This window comes from Oratosquilla oratoria, chromosome 4 (assembly GCF_046742065.1).
Source record: "Oratosquilla oratoria isolate Oo_2021 chromosome 4, ASM4674206v1, whole genome shotgun sequence".
In the NCBI taxonomy this organism is placed as follows: Eukaryota; Metazoa; Arthropoda; class Malacostraca; order Stomatopoda; family Squillidae; genus Oratosquilla; species Oratosquilla oratoria.
The window spans coordinates 76,049,924-76,077,876 of NC_134780.1; the positions used below are offsets into that span (position 1 = coordinate 76,049,924).

The 27,953-nt window shown below is 39.6% G+C and overlaps 1 protein-coding gene across 4 annotated transcripts in view; it reads right to left on the reverse strand.

The window, feature by feature from the left end:
- Window positions 1-27,953, reverse strand: part of LOC143024909 (uncharacterized) — a 49,934-nt gene that overhangs the window by 3,349 nt on the left and 18,632 nt on the right. For 3 of the 4 annotated variants that reach the window (XM_076184346.1, XM_076184348.1, XM_076184347.1), the window contains 14 exons: window positions 22,037-22,234; window positions 19,659-19,856; window positions 18,972-19,043; window positions 14,664-14,732; window positions 12,106-12,297; window positions 11,761-11,832; window positions 11,167-11,376; window positions 7,994-8,065; window positions 7,683-7,880; window positions 6,516-6,722; window positions 5,723-5,821; window positions 5,229-5,435; window positions 4,161-4,259; window positions 1,750-1,956 (listed from right to left, as the gene is read on the reverse strand). In XM_076184346.1, coding sequence (XP_076040461.1) covers window positions 1,750-1,956; window positions 4,161-4,259; window positions 5,229-5,435; window positions 5,723-5,821; window positions 6,516-6,722; window positions 7,683-7,880; window positions 7,994-8,065; window positions 11,167-11,376; window positions 11,761-11,832; window positions 12,106-12,297; window positions 14,664-14,732; window positions 18,972-19,043; window positions 19,659-19,856; window positions 22,037-22,234 — 2,100 coding nt within the window. The remainder of the gene's footprint in view (window positions 1-1,749; window positions 1,957-4,160; window positions 4,260-5,228; window positions 5,436-5,722; window positions 5,822-6,515; window positions 6,723-7,682; window positions 7,881-7,993; window positions 8,066-11,166; window positions 11,377-11,760; window positions 11,833-12,105; window positions 12,298-14,663; window positions 14,733-18,971; window positions 19,044-19,658; window positions 19,857-22,036; window positions 22,235-27,953) is intronic. The other variant, XM_076184349.1, reaches the window with a different exon arrangement.

Below are 27,953 nucleotides of genomic sequence, written 5' to 3' on the forward strand. Positions count from 1 at the left end.
TACTCATCAGAGGATGTAGCTGCTGTTTCATCACTTCCTTACGGTGCCCCCTGGAATTGACTCCCACCAGGGAAGCCTATTAAGTGTGAGGTAGTGACTGACTGAACAAATAAATATATTGAGGAAGTGTCATAACTTCCTCCTATTATTTAACAATAACTTCATTCTTCCTTCAATCAATCATTGCCTCAGGTTTCACCAAGTGGAAAACCTGCAGCCTCACAGTGGCTGGCAACAGTCCTCAGAACATCCTACAGACCTCTCTAGGACAGTGTTTATTCTTCTTCTTCTTCCAGGTGACCCTAATATGATCCTCATGATATGACTGTGACCCCCACTAATCTATTTGTATATGTGTTCATATATATGGTTATTGTATTGAATTCATATAATTTTGCAATAACAAAAATTAGCATACAAGATGTCTTGGCAACCCCAGGGTTGGAACAGTGTTCTAGGAAGACACTTTGGACAGTTGTCAGTGTTGTACGAGTGTGCGGTTGCTTCTATGTCACTGGCAGAAAGTAGTAGGGAGAGGAGAGGAGTAGTTGCCAGTTGTCAGCTTTCCATGCATGAAAAAATGTAGAAAATGCAGCTGAAGTTGATAAAGATATCTTTGGCCCAGTCCAGAAACCAAATATCGAACCCTCAGGTCTGCACCTCAAGATGGAGGCGAGGGAGCTGATGAGTTTTGAAAATGGGCAGCTTTGTGGTCCATCTTGCAGGACCACCAGTTATTGTTCCCTTCCTCCTTTTATTTACGAAATTCCTGCTGGCAATGTATGTGACTGTGAGGGCAAAAGATGTCTGAAAGCCTCTAGCCACAACCCACATAGGGCAATGGAGATACAGCAGTTGCCCAGTACTGGGATGTAGGGCAGTAGTACAGGTAGTAGACAGCTGCCTGTATGGGCAGTAGTACAGGTAGACAGCTGCCTGAATGAGCAACCTTCTTTAAAACTCTCTTTGCACAGCCATGGATAGAAAAGGTGCCCTATAGGTACCCTTTCTTGCGGCTGGGGAGCCATCCCCAGCAAGGTCACCCTATCTGTGGCCACAATAGTGAAACAACACAAACAAAAGATAAAGGGAGGAGCCTGCAGCCCTCTAATAACCATCTATGGTGGCATCCTTCTCCATCTTCCTTGTTGAATGTGATACAGTGAATTAACAGATCAGGCCTGTTCCAGGATATTCATTAGCTAATTCAGGTCACATGAAGAATTGTCACCCCAGAACATCCACATGAAGAATCATCACCCCATGAGATCCCACCTGAAAAATTGTCTCCCAAGTATGCCAAATATCAACAGTGGAATAAAGATTACATAAGGTTAAGTTAGGTTAGGTTGAATGAGGGTTATGCTTATTGTTATCAACTTGTACAACCGAAGAATCGTAAACCCAGGATGGCCCACATGAAGAATTGTCACCTTGTCAAAGACTGGGATGACAATTCTTCATGTGATCTGCTAATTCAGTCACTGAAGGCAGTATCTATTGTAATCCAATGGTTTGGATTGGACATGACACTTCTTTGTATAATGTAACATTAGCTTATAAAAATTTTAGTATGAAAAGGAACTTTTACTGCATATTTGGAGAGAGAAAAAAATCAGCTAGAGTGTAGTGAAGTACCCTTGTAATACTATGGGCCACATTTATTGTGTACCCAAGGATGGTTGAGGTTAAATGAGGGAAAGAAAGATATGGCAGGAAAAAAAAACCCAGCCATCCAGAGAACCTTACCTCTTGAATTCGGCTAGAATCCAAATTACAAATTGTCCTCAGGAACAATTTCAAGCCGTGCACATCTCGTAAGTGTCGGATCATTCCCGATGTGTTGTTTTGGAAATTCATGACAACATGACAATAATGACACCTGACTTTAATGATTCGTCCTTCTTTGTTCAGAATTTTTTCAAAATAGTCCCATGTGAGTGAGCGTTTCCTCTTCTGAAAAACGTTTTCCTCATTAATGTGAAAAGAACAAAGTTGCTTCCAAATGGAAGGTTAATATACTAATAGTACCCTTTGTTATTCTCTTAGGAAAGGGAATTCATTATACAGAAAATAAACCTTTTATTTTGTCAACATAGAGACCATGAAAAAATAAATTTCAGTTTTACAGCTCCATTCCACTCTAAAGAAAATACATTCTTGATGCAAGAATATGAAATTATATTCAAAATAAGGACTTTATAAGGAACCAATATATGGTCATGATAAAAAAAATCTTGAACAATTCTCAGAATTTCCAATGCTTATGCACAGTTTAAGCAAGTATCTTTCCTGTTCCGATTATAGAATGCCAAAACACACAATGCTTAACCTAATCTCAGGAATCAAATGTTTTATCTCAATATTACTGGGCTTGGCTGTAGAGATGATGTACTGTCAGATTGTACATTCAACATTTCATGCACATACATTTTGATTACCATACCCGTAAAATACAACTAGGTAAATACATGTATTCACTCATGCTGTATGGACCTTAATCTTTTATAAACAACTGACTTGAAAAATGGGTATAAACATGATTCATGTACCTCTTCTGTACCTATAGAATTTTAACTGGAAATAAATTTACATGCATTTATCAATTAAATTCTGTTCATATGTAAAAAAGAAAAGAGTATACATACATACACCAAAGGCTTTTTTGCCCTTACAAGGGAGGTAGCAAAAAAAAATTCAAGAGAGGTAGCCAAAAAAAACAAAGTCATAAAATCCACTCACCCATTCCATCCCCACATATGCCACTCTCATTCACCCCCCTCCCTCCCTCCCTCCCTCTTATCTTGGCTTCCCTGGATGACAGATCCCTGCATCTCACCCACTGCCCTGGGTCAGAAGCAGTGCAGAAAGACACAGCAAGGCCACTTCATTTAATCGGCGACCCTCCCCTCTGTCCCCTGGTGCAGAAAAAGAGAAGACCAGGAGAAATCCCTTCGGACTGCATCAATTCATTATTCACACACACACTCCCTCACCCCCATCCCCCACCCCCTCTTTTCCATGCCTCACACCAGCATCCACACACAACCACCCTCTACTCTCCCCCATCCTCTGTCTTCTCCCGTCCTTCCCCAACATACACTCCCCTCCCTCCCAACCCCCCACCACATCCATCCCATCCCCAGCTGCCCCCCACACACCCCCTACACCTCCCCCACCAATCCCTCCACATGTCCAAACCCCAACACTCCTCCATCAACCCCATCTCCCCTCCCCCACTCCATCCAGCCCAGCAACCCCCACCACACCTCTCAGGCACCCCACCCCAAACACACTCAAACTCTTCCTCTCCTCTCTTAGAGGGGGTTTACATGGTCTATCGGTTCGTCGAACGCAGTTCGACAGACACGTGTTTAAAGTGATGTGTGAACGGGGTATTTGGAGTTTAACCAACGTGTTCAACAACCAAATACCCCGTTTACACGTTCACACATCACTTTAAACACGCGTCTGTCGAACTGTGTTCGACGAACTGTTAGGCCGTGTAAACCCCCTCTTACATTCCATGCTTCCACCCCACATAGCACCGATGGCACAACCCCCCTTCATACAACCCTCTCCCAGCATCCACTCCCAAATGTCCACCTCTCACCACACTTTCCAATACCCCAAGTCACCCACTTGCTTCCCTCAATCTACATTCCACCTCCACTCAACCCTCCCGGCCACACTCACACCCAACCATCCGAATCTATCCACCTCCTCCAGTGTCTCTCCCCAGTACTCACCTCCAGCCCGCTGTCACATTCTCCCCCTGTACATTTCATCACCCCACTCCTACTCGCATCCATCTTCAACTTCCCTCACACACTCTTCCAAACTCTGCCATTAACCTCCCCACCCTGATCCCACCACAAGCACAGTGTCACCAGCAAACAACAACCAGCCTATCTCCCACTTTTCTCCACTTTCTTTAACCATCTCCAATCTCCGACCCATCACCCTCACATCTACCACTCCATCCATGTACAAATTACAAATTGAACAGCCAAGATGACATAACTGATGAATTATATGTGGCATCATGCATATGGAAATCACCCAAATTTGTGTAGCATCATGCATCTCCATTCCAATGCTATTCATGCTGAGAGATGAGTAAGGGATGGGGGTAATCCTTAAATTGTTACAGTAATTACCTTTTTCCTTGCAATTGATATATTTTGTTCTATAGTTTCTTTTTCATTTCCAAGTCTAATATCTGAAATAGTGAATGGCTTGGAACGTTTTACAGGTACCTGTGAAAATAAGAAGAAAAAAAATTATCATTTACTCATATTCAAGGTAAATGGCCATGTTATTGTCATTCACTAAAAATCTGTATTGAATTAAAAGTTTCCAAATTATACAAAAGGCCTTTTGGCATATGTATTAGGTGCTGTGTCTTGTTGCATTGCCTCTGACCCAAGCATTGGGCACTGGGATGACCCTTCATCCACTAGGAACTAGACAATTTTAGCCTTTGGTATATGTATGTATGGGTGTGAAATGGGTGAAGAGTGGGTGCATGCTTCGACTCTGATACCCCCATTTAAGTACTTCTGAAATGAAGGGTCATCCCCAATCACATGTACAATGCTTGATGAAAATCCATGTGAACAAGTTGTATAGACACGGTAAAGTAAACAAGTTGTATAGACACGGTAAAGGAAACATGGACTGGAGGTGAAGCTTTTATTCCTTTGAGAAAGTCGATAGACGAAACGTCAGGAATAAAAGCTTCACCTCCAGTCCATGTTTATTTACCGTGTCTATACAATTCTTGAGGTCAGTGCAGCGAAGTACAGGTCTTCCACAGCAGGAACCTGAGAGGCACAGCTGGTTCACCCCCACCACTTTATTATGTGATGTTTGGGAAGGTCTGAGGACTGCTGTCAGCTGCAACAATTATCATTCCACCCTTACACTAAAACCTTCAGAGTACCCACCCCAACATACCCCAGATAATCATCTCCCTGTTTTCAAAGCCCATTGATAACATCACCTCCAACTGGGGATGCAGCCTCAAGGGGTTGGCACTCATCCTCTGAACTGGCCCCAAGATTTTTCTTGGATAGCTTGGTTAGTTCTTTTGGAATAACCTCTATAAAGTTTCTAACATGGAATTTTATATCTCATGACACCTCAAAAGAAAATCTGTAGCTAATGCAAACTGTTTCATTACTTCTTTATCAAAGAGTTTTTTTTTGTTTTGTTTTCCAATTTACCTCTTGTGCATAACTAGTGGAATTGTTCGTTGTCCCACACAGAAACTGCAAACCATGTACATCTCGTAAATGTCTGAGCATTCCTGATGTGTTGTTTGGGAAATTCATGATGGCATGACAACGATGACATTCAACTTTGATAATTCGTCCTTCCTCATTTTGAATCTCTTCAAAATAATCCCATGTTGGGGAGCGTTTCCTTTTGTTCTGAAAGAAGCTCTTTCCATTACTGTACTGAAAAATGACTGTTGCAAGGCTTGTAAATCTAATATTAAAAAAAAAGTAAGTTTTCTATTTGTAATTAATTTTCAGAAAGAATTTACTGTGTAATTGTGCTTCGTCAACATGAAACTTGAGTCTAAAAATTCAACTCATTAAATTCTATAACTTCCTTTCTTTGTCATCAATGCTATAACACTGCCAGGGAAAAAATGGAGAATACTCTTACAGAATATGACAAAAAGTAAAAGAAAAATTCTTCATCGTACCCTTACCTTTCCTCTTCCAAGTGACCTATTTTGTTCTTTACTTTCCTTTTCATTTCCAATTACAATTTTTGATACATTTAAGGGTTTGGGATGCTCTATTGAAACCTGTGGAAAGCGTCTATAATAGATTATTTCTGATACCAGTAATTGCACGAGAAATGGTGCCACTGCTCCTTACAGTGTGGAGATATCTGCCTCCTCAGCATAAAATGTCCACCTTTTCTCAACTCTGTGGGCTGGTAACTAGCCCCTGAATCAGGTCAAGATCATGGTTGGTGGCTATGACTAGATGCTGCAGGTGACAATACATACATACATATTACCAATGGCTTTTTTCCCCCTTATAAGAGAGGTAGCCAAAACACAAAGGCATAAAAACCACTCCCACCCATTTCATCCCTATCATACTCCACTCCCCTCCACCCTCTTATCTTGGCACCTCCTGGGTGACGGGTCAAGTGACAATAAATCAATAAGTCAACCCATGGTCTCAGATATCTCTTACAGTAGGCTTGTGGCACCTAGGAATCTTGCGACAGCAATAGGGTGGCTCATAGGTCTAAAAAAAATCTTTGTAATATTGTGTGATATGAGTAAATGTAGGCCAATGTAAGATACCATATTTTTATGTTTTTTGTGCAATGTAATTAATGTCTATATACCATGGGCCTCTTCTCCCATATAAGAAAAGTAGTCAGCCAAGGCACACACCCACTCCCACCCATTCTACTGTACTTCTATCCACCACCCATTTGTTTCCCTGAGTGTTTATCATACAGAAAAAAAAAAGATACCGTACCTCTTGAATCTGTCCTGGAGGCAACCCTACCATTTTTCTACAAAATAATCTCATGCCATGGTTATCTTCTAGATGTGTAATCATTCCTTTTAAGTTTTGTGAATTCATGACTGCATGACATAGACAACACTCGACTTGAATAATACGTCCCTCATCATTTACAATCTTCTCGTAGTAGTTCCACAAGGCTGAGAGATTCCTCTGTACCTGAAAAAAAAATTCTTTTATTAATGTGGAGATACCAAGGCTACTGCAGATTGTGTAATCAAGCCTCACAATGGCTCTTTAGGGGGAAACAGTGTTTAATTACTATACAACTGCTCCTACATCACTGACTTTGAGGGAAAGTCACTAGTTGTTAGATCTATGTGAAAACATGGAGGAAATACAATTGGAAACTGATAAAGAGAGATCCTGAATTCAGTCTGGAGACCAAGAAATCAACCTCTTGGGGTTGTGCACCTTTGTGGGGGTGAGGGTACAGTGAGTCCTCCTTATACGGTAATTCTTTATCTGGTAAATTCACAGTTACGGTATTTGTTAATTACTACCCTTGATTCTATTTACGGTAAGAAAAATTTACAGATACGGTATCCGCTTGTGTTTTGGAGGTAAAATTAGATATTTTGAAGAGGAAAGAGCAGGGGGAAGGTACGTCTGCCATAAAGGGCCATTTACACGGTCGAACAGTTTGACAACCCCGGTTTGTCAGGCAAGTGTTTGAAGTGATGTCTGACTGTGTGAATGGGGTATTTGGTCGTCAAACACATTTGTCAAAATGTGTTTGACAACCAAATACCCTATTCACATGGTCAAACATCACTTCAAACACTTGTTTGACAAACCGGGTTTGTCAAACTGTTCAACCGTGTAAATGGCCCTTAAGTCGAAACTTGGGTTAGGTATACAGCAATTTCAATTTCTGGTAAGGTTTTCAGGAACGCATATGTACCATATAATGAGGACTCAATGTATTGACAAATTCTGAAGATGGTCAGTACAGCTTTCTTGTAATTTGTGACTTTGTTTTCTTTTTCCCTTCAAGTTTCCAGTATAAAAGCTGTGTATCTTATGTTAATGCAAGAATTATTACAGCTATGTGTGTTTGTCTATGATGTTTGATGCTGTAACAATATGAATACATATCACTACACAAACATATCTCACCTCTGTTCTTCTAAAGAAACCAGTCTTGGTAGGAACTCTGATACCATGTACATCCCGCAAATGTCTAATCATTGACGAGGTGTTGTTTGGGAAGCTCATAATATCATGGCAATGGTTACATTTGACTTTGTGTACTTTTTGCTTCTCATTCCACATCTTCTTGAAATGGTCCCAAGCTGCTGACCGCTTTCCCTGCTTCTGAAATACTGGCTCATTAGTACACAACCTTAGTCTTCAGGCACTATCTTTCATAAAATATACTTTCATAAATATTCATAAATGTGCCATGAAAGGCTAGACTTAACACTTACTTTACTTTCTACTGAATGTTTTCGTGTTGTCTCCGTGAACCCATCCTGTGAGGCAGAGAGTTCTAGTGTCATCTGAAAATTAATTAACCAAACCCATCATTTTTGGAGGAAAAAAAAAAAAACATAAGCAATCAATCCATAACTCCAGGTCTTTCTTGCAGAAGATTCATGGTCCCCAATTGAATAATGAAGTAGTGGGGCACACTTCTCCAGCTACAGGGCCCTGCTGTGGAAGCACTGTGCCTTGCTGCATTGCCTTTGAACTATGCTGTGTCATGGGAGATGGGTGTTCCTTCATCCATGATTTTTTTTTTGTTTTTGTCTTTTTCATCATTATTTGCAGTAAAGGTCGAGGGGATAGTGGTACAAATCATGCCAATGGAGAAACTGAACCAAGGGCATGGTTCATCAATGTTTCACACTACAACTTCCTCTACAAGGAGTATCCTAACCTACTTACAGACAGGAGTTTGTGATGTTGAACCAAATCTCATCAATCATCATGAAGTGGGTGTGTACTTTGACATGGACACCCCTTTGTAAGAGGAAAAGGGCCTTTTGTGTGTGTGTGTGCTTTTTCCCCCCCTTACAAGAAAGGTAGCCAAGCCAAAGGCATGTACCTACTCCTACCCATGCCACTCCCCTCCACCACCCTTTCCTCCTCATCTCGGCTCCTGATGGATGACAGGTCATTCCTGCATCCCACCCACTGCCCTATGTCAGAAGCAATGCAGTAAGACACAGCATATCCACAGCAAGACTGTTTCACCCAACTGGCAACCCCACTCTGTTCTCATGCAGAAAAGGGGAAAACTGGGAGAAATCCCTTCAGGCTGTGTCAAAATATCATTCACACATAAGGACCTACCTGCCCCATCCCTTGTCCCTCCCTTCATTGCATAACAGCACCATTTATAAACACACACACTCCACTCATCCCTATCTCCTGCCTTCTCCCTTCCTTGCTCAAAGCCCCTTCACCCCATCTATCCATCTCATCCTCGGTCATCCCTTCAAATTCACTCCCTCTACCTCTGCCTTCCACACCTTTTACTAATCTTTCTTCACTCATTCTTTCCATGTGTCCAAACCATCCCAATACTCTTTCATCAGCCCTGTCTGTCATCTCCTTTTCCACTCCTGCTGTTCTCCTCATATATATATAAACAACAAGTATTCACAGATTGGTTGCAAAACAGGATGAAACATATGAGAGGTACAAAGAAAAGAGAAGTAAAACATGATAAAGGAGGCAAAAAGGAGAGCAGATGTGAAACGGGGTAAGAGTATGACAGAAAATTTTGAAAGTAATAAAAAGATGTTTTGGAAGGAAATCAAGAGAGGAAGGGGAGGTGAATCAAGTAGAGAAGAAAATGTAAAAGGTCCAGATGGAGGGATGATAATAGAAGAGACAGTGAAACGAGAAAGATGGGCAAAGTATTTTAGCGAGTTGCTGAATGTGAAGGACGATAGGGAGGGAAAGGTAGTTGCAGTGGGAGGAGCTAAGAAAATTACAGTGATGAATGAGGGAAATGGGAGAGAAATAAGAAAAGATGAGGTACATACATATACCAAAGGCTTTTTCCCCCTTACAAGGGAGATAGCCAAAGTCAAAAGACATAAATCCACTGCCACCCATTTCATCCGCACATACTCCACTCCCATTCAGCACCCCTCCCTTCCTCTTTTCTTGGGTGAAAGCAGTTATTAAAACGATGAGAGCAGGTAAGGCACCTGAGTTAGATGGGTGTCATGTGGAGTGTCTAAAAAAAAAGGGAGGTACAGTGATGGTGAACCAGCTGGTGAGGTTGTTAATGTTCATCTACAAAAGGGTTGAGTGCTGGAAGACTGGAGGAGTGCCTGTATAGTTCTACTTTACATAGAAAAAGGGGAGAAATGTAAGTGTAGTAGTTTCAGAGGGATCAGTTTATTGGGTGGTAGAGTTTTGATTGGGAGGAACGGAGTAATTGGTGAGGAACTGTGTGGGTTTAGGAAAGGTAGAGGTTGCGTGGATCAGATTTTTGTGGTAAGCTTTAGCAAAGGGTGAGGATATTTTTTGGGCCTTTATGGATTTGGAAAAGGCTTATAACAGGGTAGACAGAAAGATATTGTGGGAGGTTTTTTTAAGATATATAGGATAGGAGGAAAGACATTAAGACCAATCAAGAGTTTTACAAGAATAGCAGAGCCTGTGTTAGAATCAGAAATGAAGAGAGCAAGTAGTTTGAGGTAAAGGTGGGACTGTGTCAGAGAAGTCATGTTGCCAAGGCTGTTCAATGTGAACATGGATGGGATGGTGCGTTAGGTAAATGCAAGGGTAATGGGTAGGGAATTGGAGATGATTAAAGAAAATGGAGAAAAATGGGAGATTAGCCAGTTGTTGTTTGCTGATGACACTGCAGTTGTAGTAGCAGGATCAGAGGAGGGATTACGGAAATTAATGATGAAGTTTGGGAAGGTGTGCAAAAGGAGGAATTTGAAGGTGTGGGTAAAAATAAGGTGATGAGATGTACAAGGGGAGAGGATGGCAGCAAATTGCAAGTGAGCATTAATGCTGGAGGAAGTGGATAACTTTAGATACGTGGGAGTGAATGTGGCAGGAAAAGGATAAGTGGAGGTGGAGGTAGAATGTAGACTGAGAGAAGCAAGTAAATGCTTTTGGGGGATTAAAAAGTGTAATGATAAGTAGGCATATGAGAATGGATGCTAAAAGGAGATTGTATGAAGGGATGATTCTGCTGACAGCATTGTATCGGGCAGAGACATGGAACATACGAGAGGAAGAGTTTAAGTGCGTTTGAGGTGAAATGTCTGAAAAGTATGGTAAAGAATACAAGGTTTGATAGAGTGAGAAATGAGGTGAGTAGGAGAGCAAGGGTGGAGAAGGAGATGGGAGATAGGGTTGATGAAAAAAGTATTGGGATGGTTTGGACACATGGAAAGAATGAGTGATGAAAGACTAGTAAAAGAGGTGTGGAAGACAAAGGTGGATTGATTTCACCCATTAAATTCACCTTCAACCCACCACCACCATCACCCCTCACCCATCTCAAATGTACAACAAAAACAGTGCCAATAGTAAAACACTGTTTTATCCTTCACTAAATCTTGTTAATACACTGGTGACAGTACACAATATTGTCATGAATGATAACATGAGGAGCTATACTTACTTCTGGTTCTGTAGTTAACATCTGGCTTCCAAAATGATGAATATCATGGACGAGTCGCAAATGTCTGACCATTCCCGAGGTGTTGTTTGGGAAACTTATGACCTGATCACAGTGGTGACATTTAACTTTATAAATACTGCCATCGTCCTTGAATATTTTCTCAAAATGATCCCACGTTTGAGATCGCCTTGGGTATTTTTGGAAAACCACCTGAAAAAGGCCTCAACTGAAATTGACAAACCTCAAATCAAACCAAACTGTATATACAAATTGACAAACCTCAAATCAAACCAAACTGTATATACAAACACACTTATTCTCAGACCCTCACTTACATGAGAAACAAAAATTCACAGCTTAAAATATGTTAAAAGGCATAGTTTTCCACATAGATGTATCAATCTGTGAAACCATTTACAAGAAATACTTCAAGCAGACACCAATAACTAATTTACGGTAAAGTCTGGTAAATGGAGTAATAGAAATGGAACACCGTTAACCTAGCTTCATCTCCATACATCACATTTAGGTAACTACATTCCATAGGACACAAGATCATTTTTCCTAAGAATATAAAAGATTTCAAACACTTACTCCTTTGTCTTCCACTGTTCGTTCCTGAATCTGGCCAATGTCATCAAGTATTGCAGATAGTTCCAACGTCAGCTGTAAGATGATAAAAGTTCATGTATCAGTCACAATCTCTTATAGTGGAAACATAAACATTGTATTTCATTACAGTATTCAATCACATGAGATAGTGAGGAGCCTAGGCCAAGAGGTGTCTGGCAGTCAAAGCTATCACTTTTGCCCTATGTATTTGGACTGCTGGAACAGGTAACAGTCACTGCTGGGAAGTTCTTTTTATGTATATCAACTGTGTAAAACATGCTGCCAATATAAAAACAATGTCTTTAAACTCTTAACAAATGAAGTTACCACATCCGAAGCTTGATACATTTGATCCTTCAAATGAATGTTGTGGTTGGACTGCAAGTGCCGAATCATTCCTGAGGTGTTCTTGTCAAAAGATAAAAAATTTTGGCAATACTTGCACTGCACTCCCTTTCGTCCATTTTTATCCTGTACTTCTGCAAAATGGTCCCAAGTACTTGATTTTCTTGACTTTGTCTGTATAGAAAAGGAAACACTGTTGGGCTTCTTTTCATTGTCACACAGCAAATCTGCCCATTTTCAAAACACATCAATCCCATTATGTCTATCAGGAGGTGTAGCCCTGAGGAGCTGACACTTTATCAACTTCAACTATATTTCTCATATTTGTTCACACATGGACAATTGACAATTGGTAACTGCTCCCCTCCATTTATCACTTTGATCCAGCGACACAAAAACATTCCCACACTAATACAACACAGACAACAGTCCACAAGTTCTTCCCACAGAGAGTTATGCTATATAGACTAATATGACTAGCATATATACACATGTTAATGGCAAAAGAAGAGTAAGAAATGTGGACAAGATGAAATTGTGGCAGGCCCAAGGAAAGAAAGACATGGAGAAATATCAATCATTCCACTGCCCTATTTTTTTTACAGGAGACCCACAGTCCTATGAAACTAGCTACACCCACCAGTTCAGCCCATAAGTTCCTCAGTAAAGATTTTGTGTTGCTGTCTAGAAAGAGTACTGGGATGGTTTAGACACATAGAAAGAATGAGAGAAGAAAGATTAGTAAAAGAGGTGTGGAGGGCAGAGGTGTTGAGCAAGAAGGGAATATCAGTTGAGCAAGGAAGGAAGAAAGCAAGTGAGTGGAGAATGGCTGTGTATAGATGATACTGTGATGAAAGGAAGGGAAGGGGTGGGGGATGGAGTGTGATTTCTCTGTTGGGTTGATGTCTGAGAGTCTGGTCTAGTACAGAATTTGGAAGTCTATTTCAAACTTGACTTAGCTATCCTCCCTTATAAGGGAAATGGGCTTTCTGTTATATGTATGTATTGCAATCTTACAAACCTTAACAGATGAGACATCTAAACTCTCAACCTTTCCAACTGGTTCAACTACTAACATATGGTTTGGCACCTAAAAAGAAGCAAGAAAGGATACTCTCGCGTAGCGCGAATATTTCTACTACGAAATTAAAATCCTCACTCTGTGGGTCTGGGCAACGCTTATCCTCAGTAAGGGGCCCCATTGGGGCAAGGGGGGGGGGGCCTTGCCCTCCACCACAAGTCTCGCACACTATAACCATTCTCTGAGCCAGGTATGAATTAAGCACAAGGTTGTCAGGCAAGGAGAAGGAACTGTTTAGAGGGGTGGTTGAGGAGGGCCATTAAAGGTAAGGAGTACCTCAGGTTTGTATCAGGGAAAAATTAATTTTCCTGCGAAAATTACATTTGTTCCGAAGAATACAAACTCTTCGGTACTCCTTACACTAGGAGACTCGGACTTAGGAGGGAAGGAAGTTGTTATCTAGCCTGGGAAACCGCTGTAAGGAAAATCTAGTGTGCTAAGACTATGTTGACCAGACCCCTATACATTCCCCTCACTTTGAAGTGCACCCCTTTCTGTTCCCTGGAGTGGAGACAGAAAGGTTATAATCACTTTTGTACCACTGAAGGGCTTCCTCCTAGTGTAAGGAGTACCTCAGGTTTGTATGAGGGAAAAATTAATTTTCCTGCGAAAATTACATTTTTAAGTACTTATCCTTTCTTCTTCTATCTAAGTACCTTTTTACTGGAGGAAGCAGTGTTTTAAATGCATGGGGGTGTGTGTGGCAGTAGGTGGGGGAAGTAAAGGAGCCAAGTAAATGTCTGAGAGGACCATGTGTTATGAGAAATTGGTGTTTGGGGATGAATACAATGGGATGGCTGTATGAGGGAGTGATTGTGCCCATGGTACTGTATGGAGTGGAGATTTGAACTATGAAGGAAGCCGAAAGGAAGAGCCTCATAAAGAAAGTGGCCAACGAAGGCATACACCCACCCTTTAGCCATCTCACACCCATTTGATTTCTCTTTTATCTTAGCTCCTTGTGAATGAAGGGACATACCTGTCCGTTTGTCTACTACCCAGGTCAGAAGCAGTAGTGCAACAAGACACAGCACCTTCACCACAGTAGGGCATGATAACTGAAGCAGGTTTACCACTTAATTATGTGGTGACCCCCTCATCTAACCATGACAAATACAGAGAAGACAAGAGGAAATCCCTTTCATCTGGATCATTTTATCATCCATTCAAAACCATTCTCTACTCGTATCTATCTCTTGCCCTCTCCCTTCCATGCTCAACAGATGTTCCCTTTTTACCCACATATGGCAACTAATAAGTTTTAGTCTGATTACAGCCAAAGGCCTAGTTAAATTTGACCAATGGAATCACAGCTTTGGGACCTCATGAGCATAGTTCTTATCCTGTATACTATAAGTAGATAAGTACATACATTCCTTCTACACACCAAATAACCAAAGTAAAGTTCCACACAAATACAATAAAATGTTCCCTTCTGAAGTTAAGCTTTAATACCCACCTCATCTGTGATCTCTTTCTCCACAACTTTTCCACTACCATCCAACATCTCTGTAACTTCCAGAGTCATCTGAAAACAAGCAAATAAGTAAATAATAAATGAACAACTAAATAAATGAAAAAGTGCATGAATAATTAAATAAATAAATGAACAAGTGAATGAATATCTAAATAAATAAATGATGAACAACTGAATATCTAAATAAATAAATGAAGAAGTGAATGAATAAACAAGTAAATGAACAAGTGAAAGAATTAAATAATGAGCCATCAAATAAAAACCAAAATCATAAAAACAATCACAGCACATCCACATGTATGTACAAAAACAATAATGTGTTGAATTAATCAACTGTAAACCCAAGTTTCATTTACTGGAAACCCACATCCACACGACAATTGGCGAAAGGTTGTACAGTATTTGCTGATAAATGCTCTTAGATAGGACCTATGATAAGTACCTCCAACTGGTGGTTATGCACGATGGTTGTCATCAGGGCCCTCACATGGAGGGGGGGGGGGGAGAGTCACATGCCCAGGGGCAGTAATTCTAGCCAAGACTTGCCCCCCACAAGGCTGACAAAATACGTACATACATATACCAAAGGCTTTTTTCCCCCTTACAAGGGAGGTAGCCAAAAAGAAAAATCCATAAAAACCATTTCCACCCATTCCATCCCTAAATACATTCCACTCCCCTCTACCCTCTACCCTCCCTCTTATCTTGGCACCTCCTGGTACCTCCTTGGCACCTTCCCGTCTGGGTATTGGCTGCATGTTGTTATGGCAAAGTAGCATGCAGTTGATACTTTAGGGTCTATATGGGGCACCCCTATGGACCAGAGCCACACATCATTTTGTCTGTGATAGAGGAGGACTCTGCTCACAGAGAAATGATGAAACTTTTATTATACTGCTACTGTCCCTCCATTATGCTGTCCCCCAACCCCTTGTTGCTGTCCTGTACCATTTCTCTGAATTTCATTTCCTTGTTTTGCCTACCCTGTGGTGGGGGGAAAAGAATGCTGCCACCAAGTATTTCCACTTGGATCATAAGAGGCGAGAAAAATGGGACAGGGATTGGGACCAGGCATCCTTCTCTCTGTGGCTCTACAGGGGACATTCCTAAAAAATGTAAAGGCTGACAAAATAATGATAATAAAAAAGAAGTCAAAGAAGCCCTGAATATCTTCCCACAACTGACAATTTTTGGTTTATAATAAACAAAATATGAAAATGTTTCCCCTTATCCTTCCTGCAATAGGAACATTAAATACAAAAGTTTAAATTTGTTGAATTATCTCACAAGCCAATAGCTAAAATGTCTACATGAAAAAATTATTAAGTCTGACTCAAAATATCTACATTTTCTTTTCCATTCCATGCTCAGTTGGTTTGTAGTCCTGGCAGAGTGGTGAAGGGGGAGTCCATCACTGAGAACTTTGCCCTGGGGCACCACTTAGGCATGTAATGGCTCTGAATGTCACACAGAACCATCTTCCCACCACCCATCTCCAAAGCCCATCAACACCCTCCCCTCTATCTGGAGATGCAGTCCAGAGAGAATGGCACTCAGGTTCCAGATTAGGCCCAAGGTCTTTCTCATTCAACTATTTTTTCTCCTTTTTTTCACTTGAGATCTGAAAACAAGTGACAACTTCTATCCTCCTACTAGCAAGTAAGATGGAAACACACCCGAAGATGAAAAAACAAATTTGGAAAACAAAGAAAATTATAAAAGATAAATAAAAAATGAACCCACCAATTATTCATGAAGCCGTAAAAACAACCCCCAAGAAAACATAGCCAAAGCAAACGTACAACATCCTATACAACTGTTTCTCCAAAACGAGCTCAGGATGCATGGAGAATGCTCATCATGCAAGCAAGAGAAAGTGCATAATCATAATTGTTGCTTCAAGTTTCATTGACAGGAACCCCATAGCCTCACACTGGCTGGCAATGGTCTTTAACCACTTCCATACGGTGACGCCTATGTAGGCGGCATGAGGAGCAAGTGGGTACTCGATGATGCCGACGTCGCCATCTTGATTATATTTATTGTAGTCGTACCTACGTAACTTCCATTCTCTCTAAACTGGCTTCATCATATTTTCTATGGTTATCAAAATACATGGGTGAAAGAGAACGAACAATTGAGCACTGACTTTATTTTTTATAATGCGATTATTATGACGCAACATCGCACGTCGGGCAGCTAATGCTGCCAGACGTGCGATGTGCCCCGGAGTGAAGAGGTTAAACCCTCCCAGAGATCTCTCCAGAATAAAAACTTTAGACTATTGTCTGTGTTGTATTAATATGGGACTATTTCTGCCACTGTCTGAATGCAATAGAAAGTAGGGAGTAGCTGCTGGTTGTTGTGTTTCTTAAGATAAGGTGGAATCTTGGGTCCAGTTCAGTGACCAAATACCAGTCCTGAGGGGTTGCACCTCCACATGGAGGTAAAGGGAATGATGGGTTCTGCCATCCATCTATCAGGAATATTGAAGAGTAAGAGTGAGGGGGAGATTATAGATAGAGGAAAGGATGATGCAGCCCAATGGCATGTTCTTTTTTTATTATCATGGCTGAGTAGGTCAGGGCATCATTATTTGCAGTGAAGGTCAAGGGGAAGGTAGTTCAAACCCCAAAGTTGAACCCAGGGTATGGTTCATTACAGTCCATGCTACAAAGTCCTCTGGAAGGGGCACCATCCTAGCCTCCTGATAGGGGGAGTTTGTGACATTAAACCAAATCAATCAAATCAAATCATTACTGATTTATTTTGAAAGGGTAAGGAGAAGGGCTGCCATATGATGAAGCAGTGAGTGGAAACTGGCTCTGACTACTGACTCCTGTTGTGGAAGTGCTGTACCTTGGCACACTCTTGATCTAAGGAGTATGGTGGGGAATGGAGATGACCCTTCATCCAAGAGGAGCTAAAACAGGGGTGGGTGGGTGGTGTGGGTTGGGGTGTTATAGGATTCAATATGTAAGTTTTAATTTGGCTAACCCCCTTATATGGGGGAAAAGACCTTTGGTGTATGTATGTACAAAACACCATAAGCAAATGAGAAGGAAAACACAACTGGATAAATACATGACACAACTACAGCCCACATGATAAAAAAAAGAATACATATATATATACCTTCAGGATGTTACTCACAAATCTCTTATACAAAGATCCATCACCCCATATAATCTTACAGAAACATGTACACACAAATCACTGCCCAAATTTTAATTCAAGACCAATAAATTCATACTAAACAGAGGAGAAACTCCTTTTAAAGCACATAAGAATCACCCTAGATCACCTACACGCAAGATAAACCTGGTGGCAGACACCATATCCCCACAGTTACTCATCACAGAGACAATAGAGAATATACCCTCTTGTACTGCCAAATACTCAAACACTTTATACAATATAAATGTTGCGTTTCTGAGTGCCCTACAGGCCAACCCAGTGACTGTGGCCAGTTACCTTGGGGTTGATAACCTGCAGGAGAGAACCAATGTCCCAGATTGATTGAATGAAACTCGAGATCATAACGATTATCATTACTCCTAGGCCTTTTCCTCATCCTGCTTCTTTTTCTTCAGATGAAGGTGAGGGTGTTGATGGCAGGGAAATGATAATTTACAATGCCTATCTCAAAGGGCCACTAAATGCAGGTACCTGTCACTGATCCCAGAAAAATAAAATATTCCAAAGGTTGAAACATACATATATACATACATACATACTTACATACATACATACCTAAAGGTCTTTCCCCTAACTAGGAGAACCAAGACAAAGCCTATATCTTCCACACAACCATCCTACACACACCCAAAACCCATACATCATCCCTCTCATCTTAGCACCTTGTCAACCAAAGATGAAGCAGATATTATGAAACATCAAGAACACCATGAAATACAGACCATGCCAAACCACTCAAACCATTGAAATTACTAACCAAATCAAATTCATCTTCATCTGTGGGATATAAGATATTGGCATGTTAGAGCCCGAAGGTGTTGGATCAACCCTTAGGTGTTTTTATTTTTCTCCGAAGTAAAGGTTCAACCACAATGAGTACTGTACAGTGCACCTTGATCATGATGCCTTTCCCATCATAAACATTTTCAAAATGACTCAAAGTTGTTGATTGCCTTAGAAACATCTAAAGAAATTTTGCAAGAGCTCAATTAATCTATTCTTACAAAAGAGAAATTATTGTGAAACTTCTGGATAGATAGTTGTTATAAATCTCAAAAAGAGAACAGAAAATAATAATACATAATTTCTTACCTGATAGTTATTTTCTTCTTTCATAACAATGTTTTCAATTGATGGATCTGTTTCAAAAGGCTCTGCATGAACCTGAGACAAGAAAGATTTGATTCTACTAAATACTATTAATAGATGACTTAACCCATCAATACCACTGTGCAAATTTTAGATTTTGAAAGATTTGATTCTACTAAATACTATTGATAGATGGCTTAACCCATCAATACCACTGTGTAAATTTTAGATTTTGTTGTGCCAAATGCCACATCATTCTATCCAATACCGGGGCTTATCCTCCTCTAAACAGGTTCTAAACTAATTTAGGCACCTCCCTTGAATGAATTTGTCAGATGTTTGTCAACAAAAATCAATACTATATTACTAAGTGGGTTAAATAATCAATAAATCAAGTATGAACACTGAACATGAGAATTCGTTATATTTCATCACCAACAACCACTTCATCTATCTTTGGGGACATTATTGCACAAAAAGGTGAATGCATGAAGATGATAAAAACAAAATTTGAGGGTAGTAGAAAGGAGGGATAGAAGTTAAAGGTAATCAGCATTCCTTTATAAGCAGATATTAATCTCCAATAATAAAAGAAATTTGCATGATTGGTGTGTAAGAGTTTCAATAAAATCCTAAAAATATTGACTGCACAAAGCTGATATTATTCTGGATACTTTAATCAGTACTTGCCTCCACAAGTTCATCAGTAAACATCCTTGAAGTTAATTTCTTTTTATGAATTTCCCTTAGGTGTCTCATCATGCCTGAAGTGTTGTTTCGATATGAAAGAAGTTGCTCACATATTGTACATTTCACTTTAACTATTTCTCCTTTCTCATCATACACTTCTTCAAAATACTCCCAATTCTCAAATCGTTTTGCAGGCCTCTAAAAAGAAAGAAAAGAAATTATATATATATATATATATTTTTATATATATATATATATATATATATATATATACATATATATATATATATATATATATATACACACACACACAGTACAGTAAAATTTCTTTTATCCAACCTTTGAACATCTGACTAGTCCAAACATCCGACTTTTTTCTTCAATGTCCCAAGTCAGATAAAAGTTCAATTTCAGTGTTGTTTATTATGCTTTATTGTACCATAAATAGGTGAAAATATCTCAAATCCGTATATATATTTTTTTTTAATCTTTTAGTGTACATCTAAACATCCGACTTTCCCAAACATCCGTTCTAGGGTAGGTTACACCAAGGTCTGATAAAAGGAATTTTACTATATATATATATATATATATATATATATATATATATATATATATATATATATATATATATATATATATATATATATATGAATAACAAATAAGTAAAGTAAAATAAAAATTGCATTAAATATACCAGAAACTATTTCTGCATATAAATAGTTCAATCAAATGAATTAGTTTAGGGCAGAGGTCACCAAACTTTTCAGTGGACCAGACAGCTGAGAGAATGATGAGGATGGGCTGCATTCAACATTCTACTTTATTTTCTGTGTAGAGTGCAGTGCTGAGCTGGATGAACTGACCCCACAAGCTATATTTTGGTGACCCTGGTGTAGGGAAGAGGATTATTCAGCTTAGTTTCAAACTACCTACTTCAAGGGAATGGTGCAACTCGCATAAGATCAGGTAGCAAGGGATTTCTTGTGGCTATTTGGCTCCCAACTCTTGGGGTTGAGGGGTAGTTCCACAATATAGACACTGCCACAACACACCATGCCTCTTTATCAACAACTCTCATACCAACATACATACACCCAAGATTCTTGGCATAACATACAATAAATCCATATCATTCAAACAACACATGACAATGTGTTTAATTCAATTGCAGGACAAACAATGCATATGTTTAGTGATGAGTTATATGAGCCCTGCATGGGCTCCTAATTTTTACTAAGACATATCGCAACACCCTACAGAGCATACAAAATGAAGCCCTAAAGATAATTACAGGCTGCACAAATACAAAACACCTACAGACCATTTACACCATGAAATAAAAGTCCTCAAAGTCAAGGATCATCTTGACATGAGAGGGACACAAACATAGCACACCCACTACACTACATAGCAGAACACCCACACACAACAAAAAACATCAAAACAACACCCAAATACCTATATCACACACAAATACTGTACTTTCTTTCCTTCCTCCACAACCACCAGACACCAGCTTCCAGAAGCATATCCATAATCATATCACTCAATGTTCTATCAAGAAACTGAGAGACAAGAGATTGTTGCATCCCAGACCCTCTGATATCCATCCCTTTAAATCCTCTTTCCCTCAAAAGGACAGAGTCCACCTGGCCAGACTACAGTGCAACCACCACCCAGCCCTTCTAAGGTACCAGAAGAGGCTGGATGACTGCATTGCAGATAACTGTCCAGGATGCAACACCCCCCATAATACCCAACATAAGGAAGACTGCATTGTACATAATCATGCATGCCAACAACATAATACACACTCCATAAGGGATTTGTGGGAAAACCCCTTTCCAGCCATGGCACTGCTCAGGGAGACAAGACTGCTTGACCAAACAGTCTAGGGAACAACAACAACTACAGTACCTACTTCCACACATAAGAAGACACATGTCCATTTTGCCATGCTGCTTAACATTCATGCATATAAATACCAAGCACACACATAAATACCAACTGTTCTGCACTAGCAGCACATGCATGAACGTAACATTTACTGTGGAGGACCTCTGGTAGGAGACCAAGAATGACCAGTTCCTTCTGTGACTTCAGTGTCACAACTCACTGACACTGTAGACTACTCAACAACAACAACAACAAGGCTTTGAAGGAAGGACTGTCCAATGACACAGGACCCAACCGGTAAACACTTTCAATACAAAAAGATTGATAATAGTAATCAGTCTTACCTTTATAGTTCATGCTCCACAATTTCTATATTACTACAAATTGGCCGAATTGAAAGATACTGAAGATTATGCTTTCTAAACCAGAACTTTAGGCGACATTACAAAATACCAACATCCAAAGAAAAATTTCCTTACCTCTATTTCTTCTGCAATTACTGACTTGGGTTGTATTTTGATATTGTGTACTGCCCGAAGATGTAAAATCATTCCCGATGTGTTATTTGAATACACCAAAAATCTGTCACAGATGTTACAATGTACTTTGACTATATTCCCATCCTCATCTAATACCTTATCAAAATGGTCCCATGCTGGTGAGCATTTTGAGTTTTTCTGAAAGAAAAATCATACACGGCTTATGAAAAACAAATTGTAAGAATGTGAAAATTTAAAAAAAAAAAAAAAAAAAAAAAAAAAAAGTAATGAATATGGTTGTGCCTGTGTGATGTAATGTAATGAGTGAGTAGCATTCAGGGTTCTTGTGTGTGTACCTATTATTCTTATGTAATGAAAAATTCAAATTTGGGAATGGATGCAAAGAGATTATATGAAAGGGTGATTGTGCTGACAGCACAGTATGGGGCAGAAACATGGAACATAAGAGAAGTGCTTGAGATGAAATGCCTGAGAAGTATGGTCGGGGTTACTAAGCTGGATAGAGTGAGAAATGAGGTGAAGAGGAGAGCAGGGGTGGAAAAGGAGCTGGGAGGTAGGATTGATGAAAGAGTATTGGGATGGTTTGGACACATTGGAAGTATGAGTGAAGAAACATTAGTAAAAGAACTGTGGAAGGCAGAAGTGGATGGAGTGAACACTGAACAGGAGGGGGTGATTGAGGATGAGATGGATGGATAGGGTAAAAGGGACATTAGGAAAGAGGAGAATGTCTGTTGAAGAAGGGAGAAGACAGAAGAGAGAGGTAAGTTGAGAATGGTTGTATGTGGATGATGCTGTGATGCATAAAAGGGAGTACATGGGGGATCAAGGGTTAGGGAGTGGTTATGTGTGAATGATGTTAGGGATTTCTCCCTGTCTTCTCTTTTTCTGCACGAGGGGACAAAGAGGGGGGTTGCCAGTTAAATGAAGTGGCCTTGCTGTGGATGTGCTGTGTCTTTCTGCATTGCTTCTGACCTAGGACAATGGGTGAGATGCAGGGATGATGACCAGTCATCCAGGAGGAGCAAAGAAAAGAGGGAGGGAGGGAGGGGTGGTGAATGGGAGTGGAGTGGGTGGGGATAAAATGGGTGGGAGTGAAATTATGCCTTTAGGTTTTGGCTACCTCCCTTGTAAGTGGGAAAAAGCCATATGTGTTCTATGGGAAAGATTTTGGTTTCTATGTGCAAGGGTTCTATAGCAGTGGTTTTGATGCATCCTGTTATTTTCAATGCTTTATTTTGTATAGTTTGTAAGATGTCTATAGTTCTTTATTTCACTGTTGAAAATGATGCTGTCGGAGCATGGTCAAGTGTGGTTATCATGAATTGTTTGTAAACTGTGATTAAAGTTTCCTTCTGTTGTCCATAGCCTGTGCTTGCAACTGACTATTAATTAAATAAAAAGATCATAATAAATAATAAACAACATATATACATATAAAAAGGGCTTTTTCCCCCTTACAATCGAGGTAGCCAAAGTCAAAAGGCATAATTCCACTCCCACCCATTTCATCCTCACTCCACTCCCATTCATCACCCCTCCCTTCCTCCCTCTTTTCTTGGCTCTTCATGGATGACAAATTATCCCTGCATCTTGTCCATTGCCCTAGGTCAGAGGCAATGCAACAAGACACAGCACATCCACAGCAAGGCCACTTCATTTAAACAGCAACATCTCCTCTCCATCCCCTCATGCAGAAAAGGAAGATGGGGAGAAATCCCTTTGGACTGTCAAAATATTATTCACACATAACCATTCCCTAAACCCACACATCCCTTCTATGCATCACAGCATCATCCACATACAACCATTCTCAACTCACCCCTATCTTGTCTTCTCCCTTCCTTCCTCAACAGACATCCACCTCTTTCCCAATGCCCCTTTTACCCCATCCATCCATCTCATCCTCAGTTGCCCCTCCTGTTCACTCCTTACACCTCTGCCTTCCACACTTCTTTTATTAATTTTTCTCCACTTATTCTTTCCATATGTCCAAACCATCCCAATACTCTTTCATCAACCCTATCTCCCAACTCCTTTTCCACCCCCACTCTCCTCACAAACACATAAATAATAATAATAAATGAACAGGGAATAACTTATAAGTAGTAAATGAATAAATAATAAAATATAAAAATAAACATAAATAATAAATAAATAAAATAAAATTTAATGGCAGGCATTACAACTTATTTCTTAATGTTTATCTAAACAAATCTTAAAACTTTGAACTGTACTACATTGCACTACCTCTGCAGGAAATTTATTCCATTAATCTACTACATGGTTGAAGTTGTTTCTACCCACTTTCCAAATTAAATCTACTTCCTGACAGTTTGACACCATTATTTCTTGTCTGATTTGCATTCAGTGTGAAAATTTCATCACTTATGATGTTGTCAATTCCCTTTATATCCTTAAAAACCTGTATCAAATCACCCCTTAGTCAACACTTTAAGGGGAAATAGATTCATATGTTTTAATCAATTTTCATATTTCTAATATATGTAATCAGTTTTGTGGCTCCCCATTGTACTTTTTCCATTCTGTCAATGTCTTTAATGAGATTCAGTGACCATACAGATACAGCATATTCCAAATGTGGATGAAATAACAATTTATATACAGTAAATTGTTGATGACAGATGGCCTTTCACAATCAAAAGACTGCATAATCAGTCCTAGAATCTTGTTTGTTTTCTCTGAGGCAAATATACACTCCTTTGATGATTTGAGATTCTTTTCAATATCCACTATTGTTTACAAATTTCCAAATAACTTGTAATCACATTGTTATTTTTCCTATGTGGATAACCTTATATTCACTTAGTTAAAAAATTCTGAGGTAAATATATCAATACATACATACACATACATATACCAAAGGCTTTTTCCCCCTACATGAGGGGTAGCCAAAAAGAAAAAGGCATAGAAACCACTCCCTATATATATCAATAGAGCAAGAAATAACCATTGAACCTACACATGTTTAGTATGTTAAGAACATTGGTCAACAATTTTTCTTTTTTAATTGTGCTTCTTAAATACATATATACATATATATTCCCAAGGGCTTTTTCCCCCTTACAAGGGAAGAAGCCAAAGTCAAAAGGCATTATTCCATTCCCACCCACCTCATCCCTACCCATTCCACTCCCATTTACCACCCCTTCCTCAGTCTCATTTAGGCTACTTCTGGATGATGGGTCATCCCTGCATCTTGCCCATTGCCCTTCTTAAATGAGATTAGTTAATTTTCATGTATTTTCAGGCACTAAATAAAAATATCACCTAGAAAAATGCTTCTTTGCTATAGGTTATTAGATACTCAGTATGTAACATTTGATTATTTTATTATAATGAACAGTATGTGTCATTATATCTTAAACTCTAATCCACATCTACTCTCTGCCATTTTGCTTAATGCTTATAGAGGGTTGAATAATCATCACTTGTACCCTGTTACCACTTTTCCATGGTTGAAACACCTTAGCAAAACCTTTCACCATGTTCATCACTCACTGCCCCACAGTTTGCTAGAAAAAAGTTTAAATACGAGTCCAAAAAGTGGATTTTAAATATGTTACATCCCATGTTCTTGTAAGCTTTGATGAGTTTTCCACCAATTCTTCATAGTTTCCTTCCCTTCTGTCTCCGAAAAATCCCCTCACCACTAACTTGAATGCTTCCTAAGCAGCTTTCTCCTCCCCATGAAAGGCTGATTCAAAATCACCTTCTTGAAGCTCTCAAATCTGAGGACCAATGAAAACTCCCTCTTTTATCTTGGCATCAGTCAGTGAGGGGAATTTAGATGTTAATTACTTGAATCCCAGACCAGATTTGTGCATAGCTTTTACAAGGTTTTTCATGAGCCCCAGTTTTATGTGTAGTGGTGGTAGCAAAATATTGTTAGGTTCAATGAGAGGTGGATGTTGAGCATTTTCCATCCTAGGCTCCAATGACTGATGAGGTGGCCAGTCCTTCATGATATAGTGGGAACCTCTTGCGCAGCTGTCCCATTCACACAGAAAGCAGCAGTACTTGGTGTATCCACCCTGCAAGCCCATCACAAGAGCAACAACCTTTAAGTCACCACAGAACTGCCATTGATGTTCATCATATTTTATGCATTGCAACATATGCTTTATATTCTCATAAATTTCTTTCATATGTAGTGCATAGCCCACAAAAAATTATGGTTTACTCTTGCTATTATGTAGCAAGACACCTTTCAGACTCGTTTTTGATGAATCAATGAACAGCCTCCAGTGTCTGGGTTTGTATTCGATGCCAAGTGTTTCCATCAGACCATTAATATTGTTGCAGGCCACTAAATCATCTTCCATTATGAAAACATCATTGTCGAACTGCTGCTGACGGTGACAAATTTTTTAAATTTTCACATCAGCTGCTAGGAGATTCCACTGCTGAAGACGAGAGCCCCTCATGCATCACAGCATCATCCATACACAACCATTCTCCATTCACCCCTATCTTCTGTCTTGTCCCATCTTTCCTGAACAGACATTTCCCTCTTTCCCAATGACCCTTTTACTCCATCCATCCATCTCATCCTAGGTCGCCCCCTCATGTTCACTCCTTCCACACTAATCTTTCTTCACTCATTCTTTCCATGTGTCGTGTCAAAACCATCCCAGTACTCTTTCATCAACCCTATCTTCCAACTTCCTTTCCATCCCCATTCCCCTCCTCACCTCCTCGTTTCTTATTCTATCCAGCCTAGTAACTCCTATTATACTTCTCAGGCACCTCATCTCAAATACATTCAAACTCCTCCTCTCTTATGTTCCATGTTTCTGCCTCATATGCATATAATTAACTTGCTCAATGCTTATTCATTATGAGTTTAAAAAGTGTTTGACTAGGAAAATCACCTACCTTTCACCTCAAAATGTAAACTTGCACAGCACAACCACCTTCTATGACTGCTGGAACAATACTGCAGGGCAGTGAGACTGTGAATGTGGTAAGAAACACACTGCTGCAAGTCTGTTGTGACACGTAGGTGTATAGAAATAAACACAATGCGTGAACGGAACCTTTATTAGCATGACGTTTCACTTGTTGCAGCTTTCTCAAAATACTTGAAAAAGCTGTAATAAGCGAAATGTTATACTAATACAATAAAGGCTCCATCCTAACATGATGTTTATTTCAATAGACTTGTCAGAAACTGCCACTTTCCTACACACGTAGGTGTATCTTGAAAAATAGAGCTAACAAACAATTTTAACCATGATCAGCAACCTAAAATTAGTTGGAAATCACTACTCTGGTCTCAGAAGCATTTTGGTTGTTGACCAGTGTAATTGTAACCATACCCAATACTTTCCTACAAAAAAAAAGCCAAAACATAAGTCCAAGTAGCAGCAGTTTGAATATTATTTTTGCACAATAAAATAAGGTTTTTGTGTAAGTACAGTATCTACTGACAAACTTCAATGAAACTTGGTTAGAATGACTATAATCATGAGCATGATTTTCAGTAAAAAAAAAAATCAGATTCCTAGCTCAGTTACAAAAAAAAGAAAAGAAAAAAAAAAGTGTATGAAGTGACCTGACATCCTTAATTCCAGGCTTGCTGCCAATTGCCTGGATTCAATTCCCCCTTTTTTTTTAGTACATTTGTACATACACCTATTTCTTCCCTTCTCCCTTCCCTGCTTGAGATATTTCTCTTACATCCAAAGCCCCTTTCACCCTATCCATCTCATTTTCAATATATTTGTATGTTTGAAATGTGATTAAATCTCTTTTTTTTTTCTCTCCCAAGGGTTTTCCAACTTTCTTAACAAATGATGATCCTGCAAGATGAACGTCAAGGGAGGAACATCTCCCTGCTACTTCACTTCAAAACCCATCAATACCCTCATCT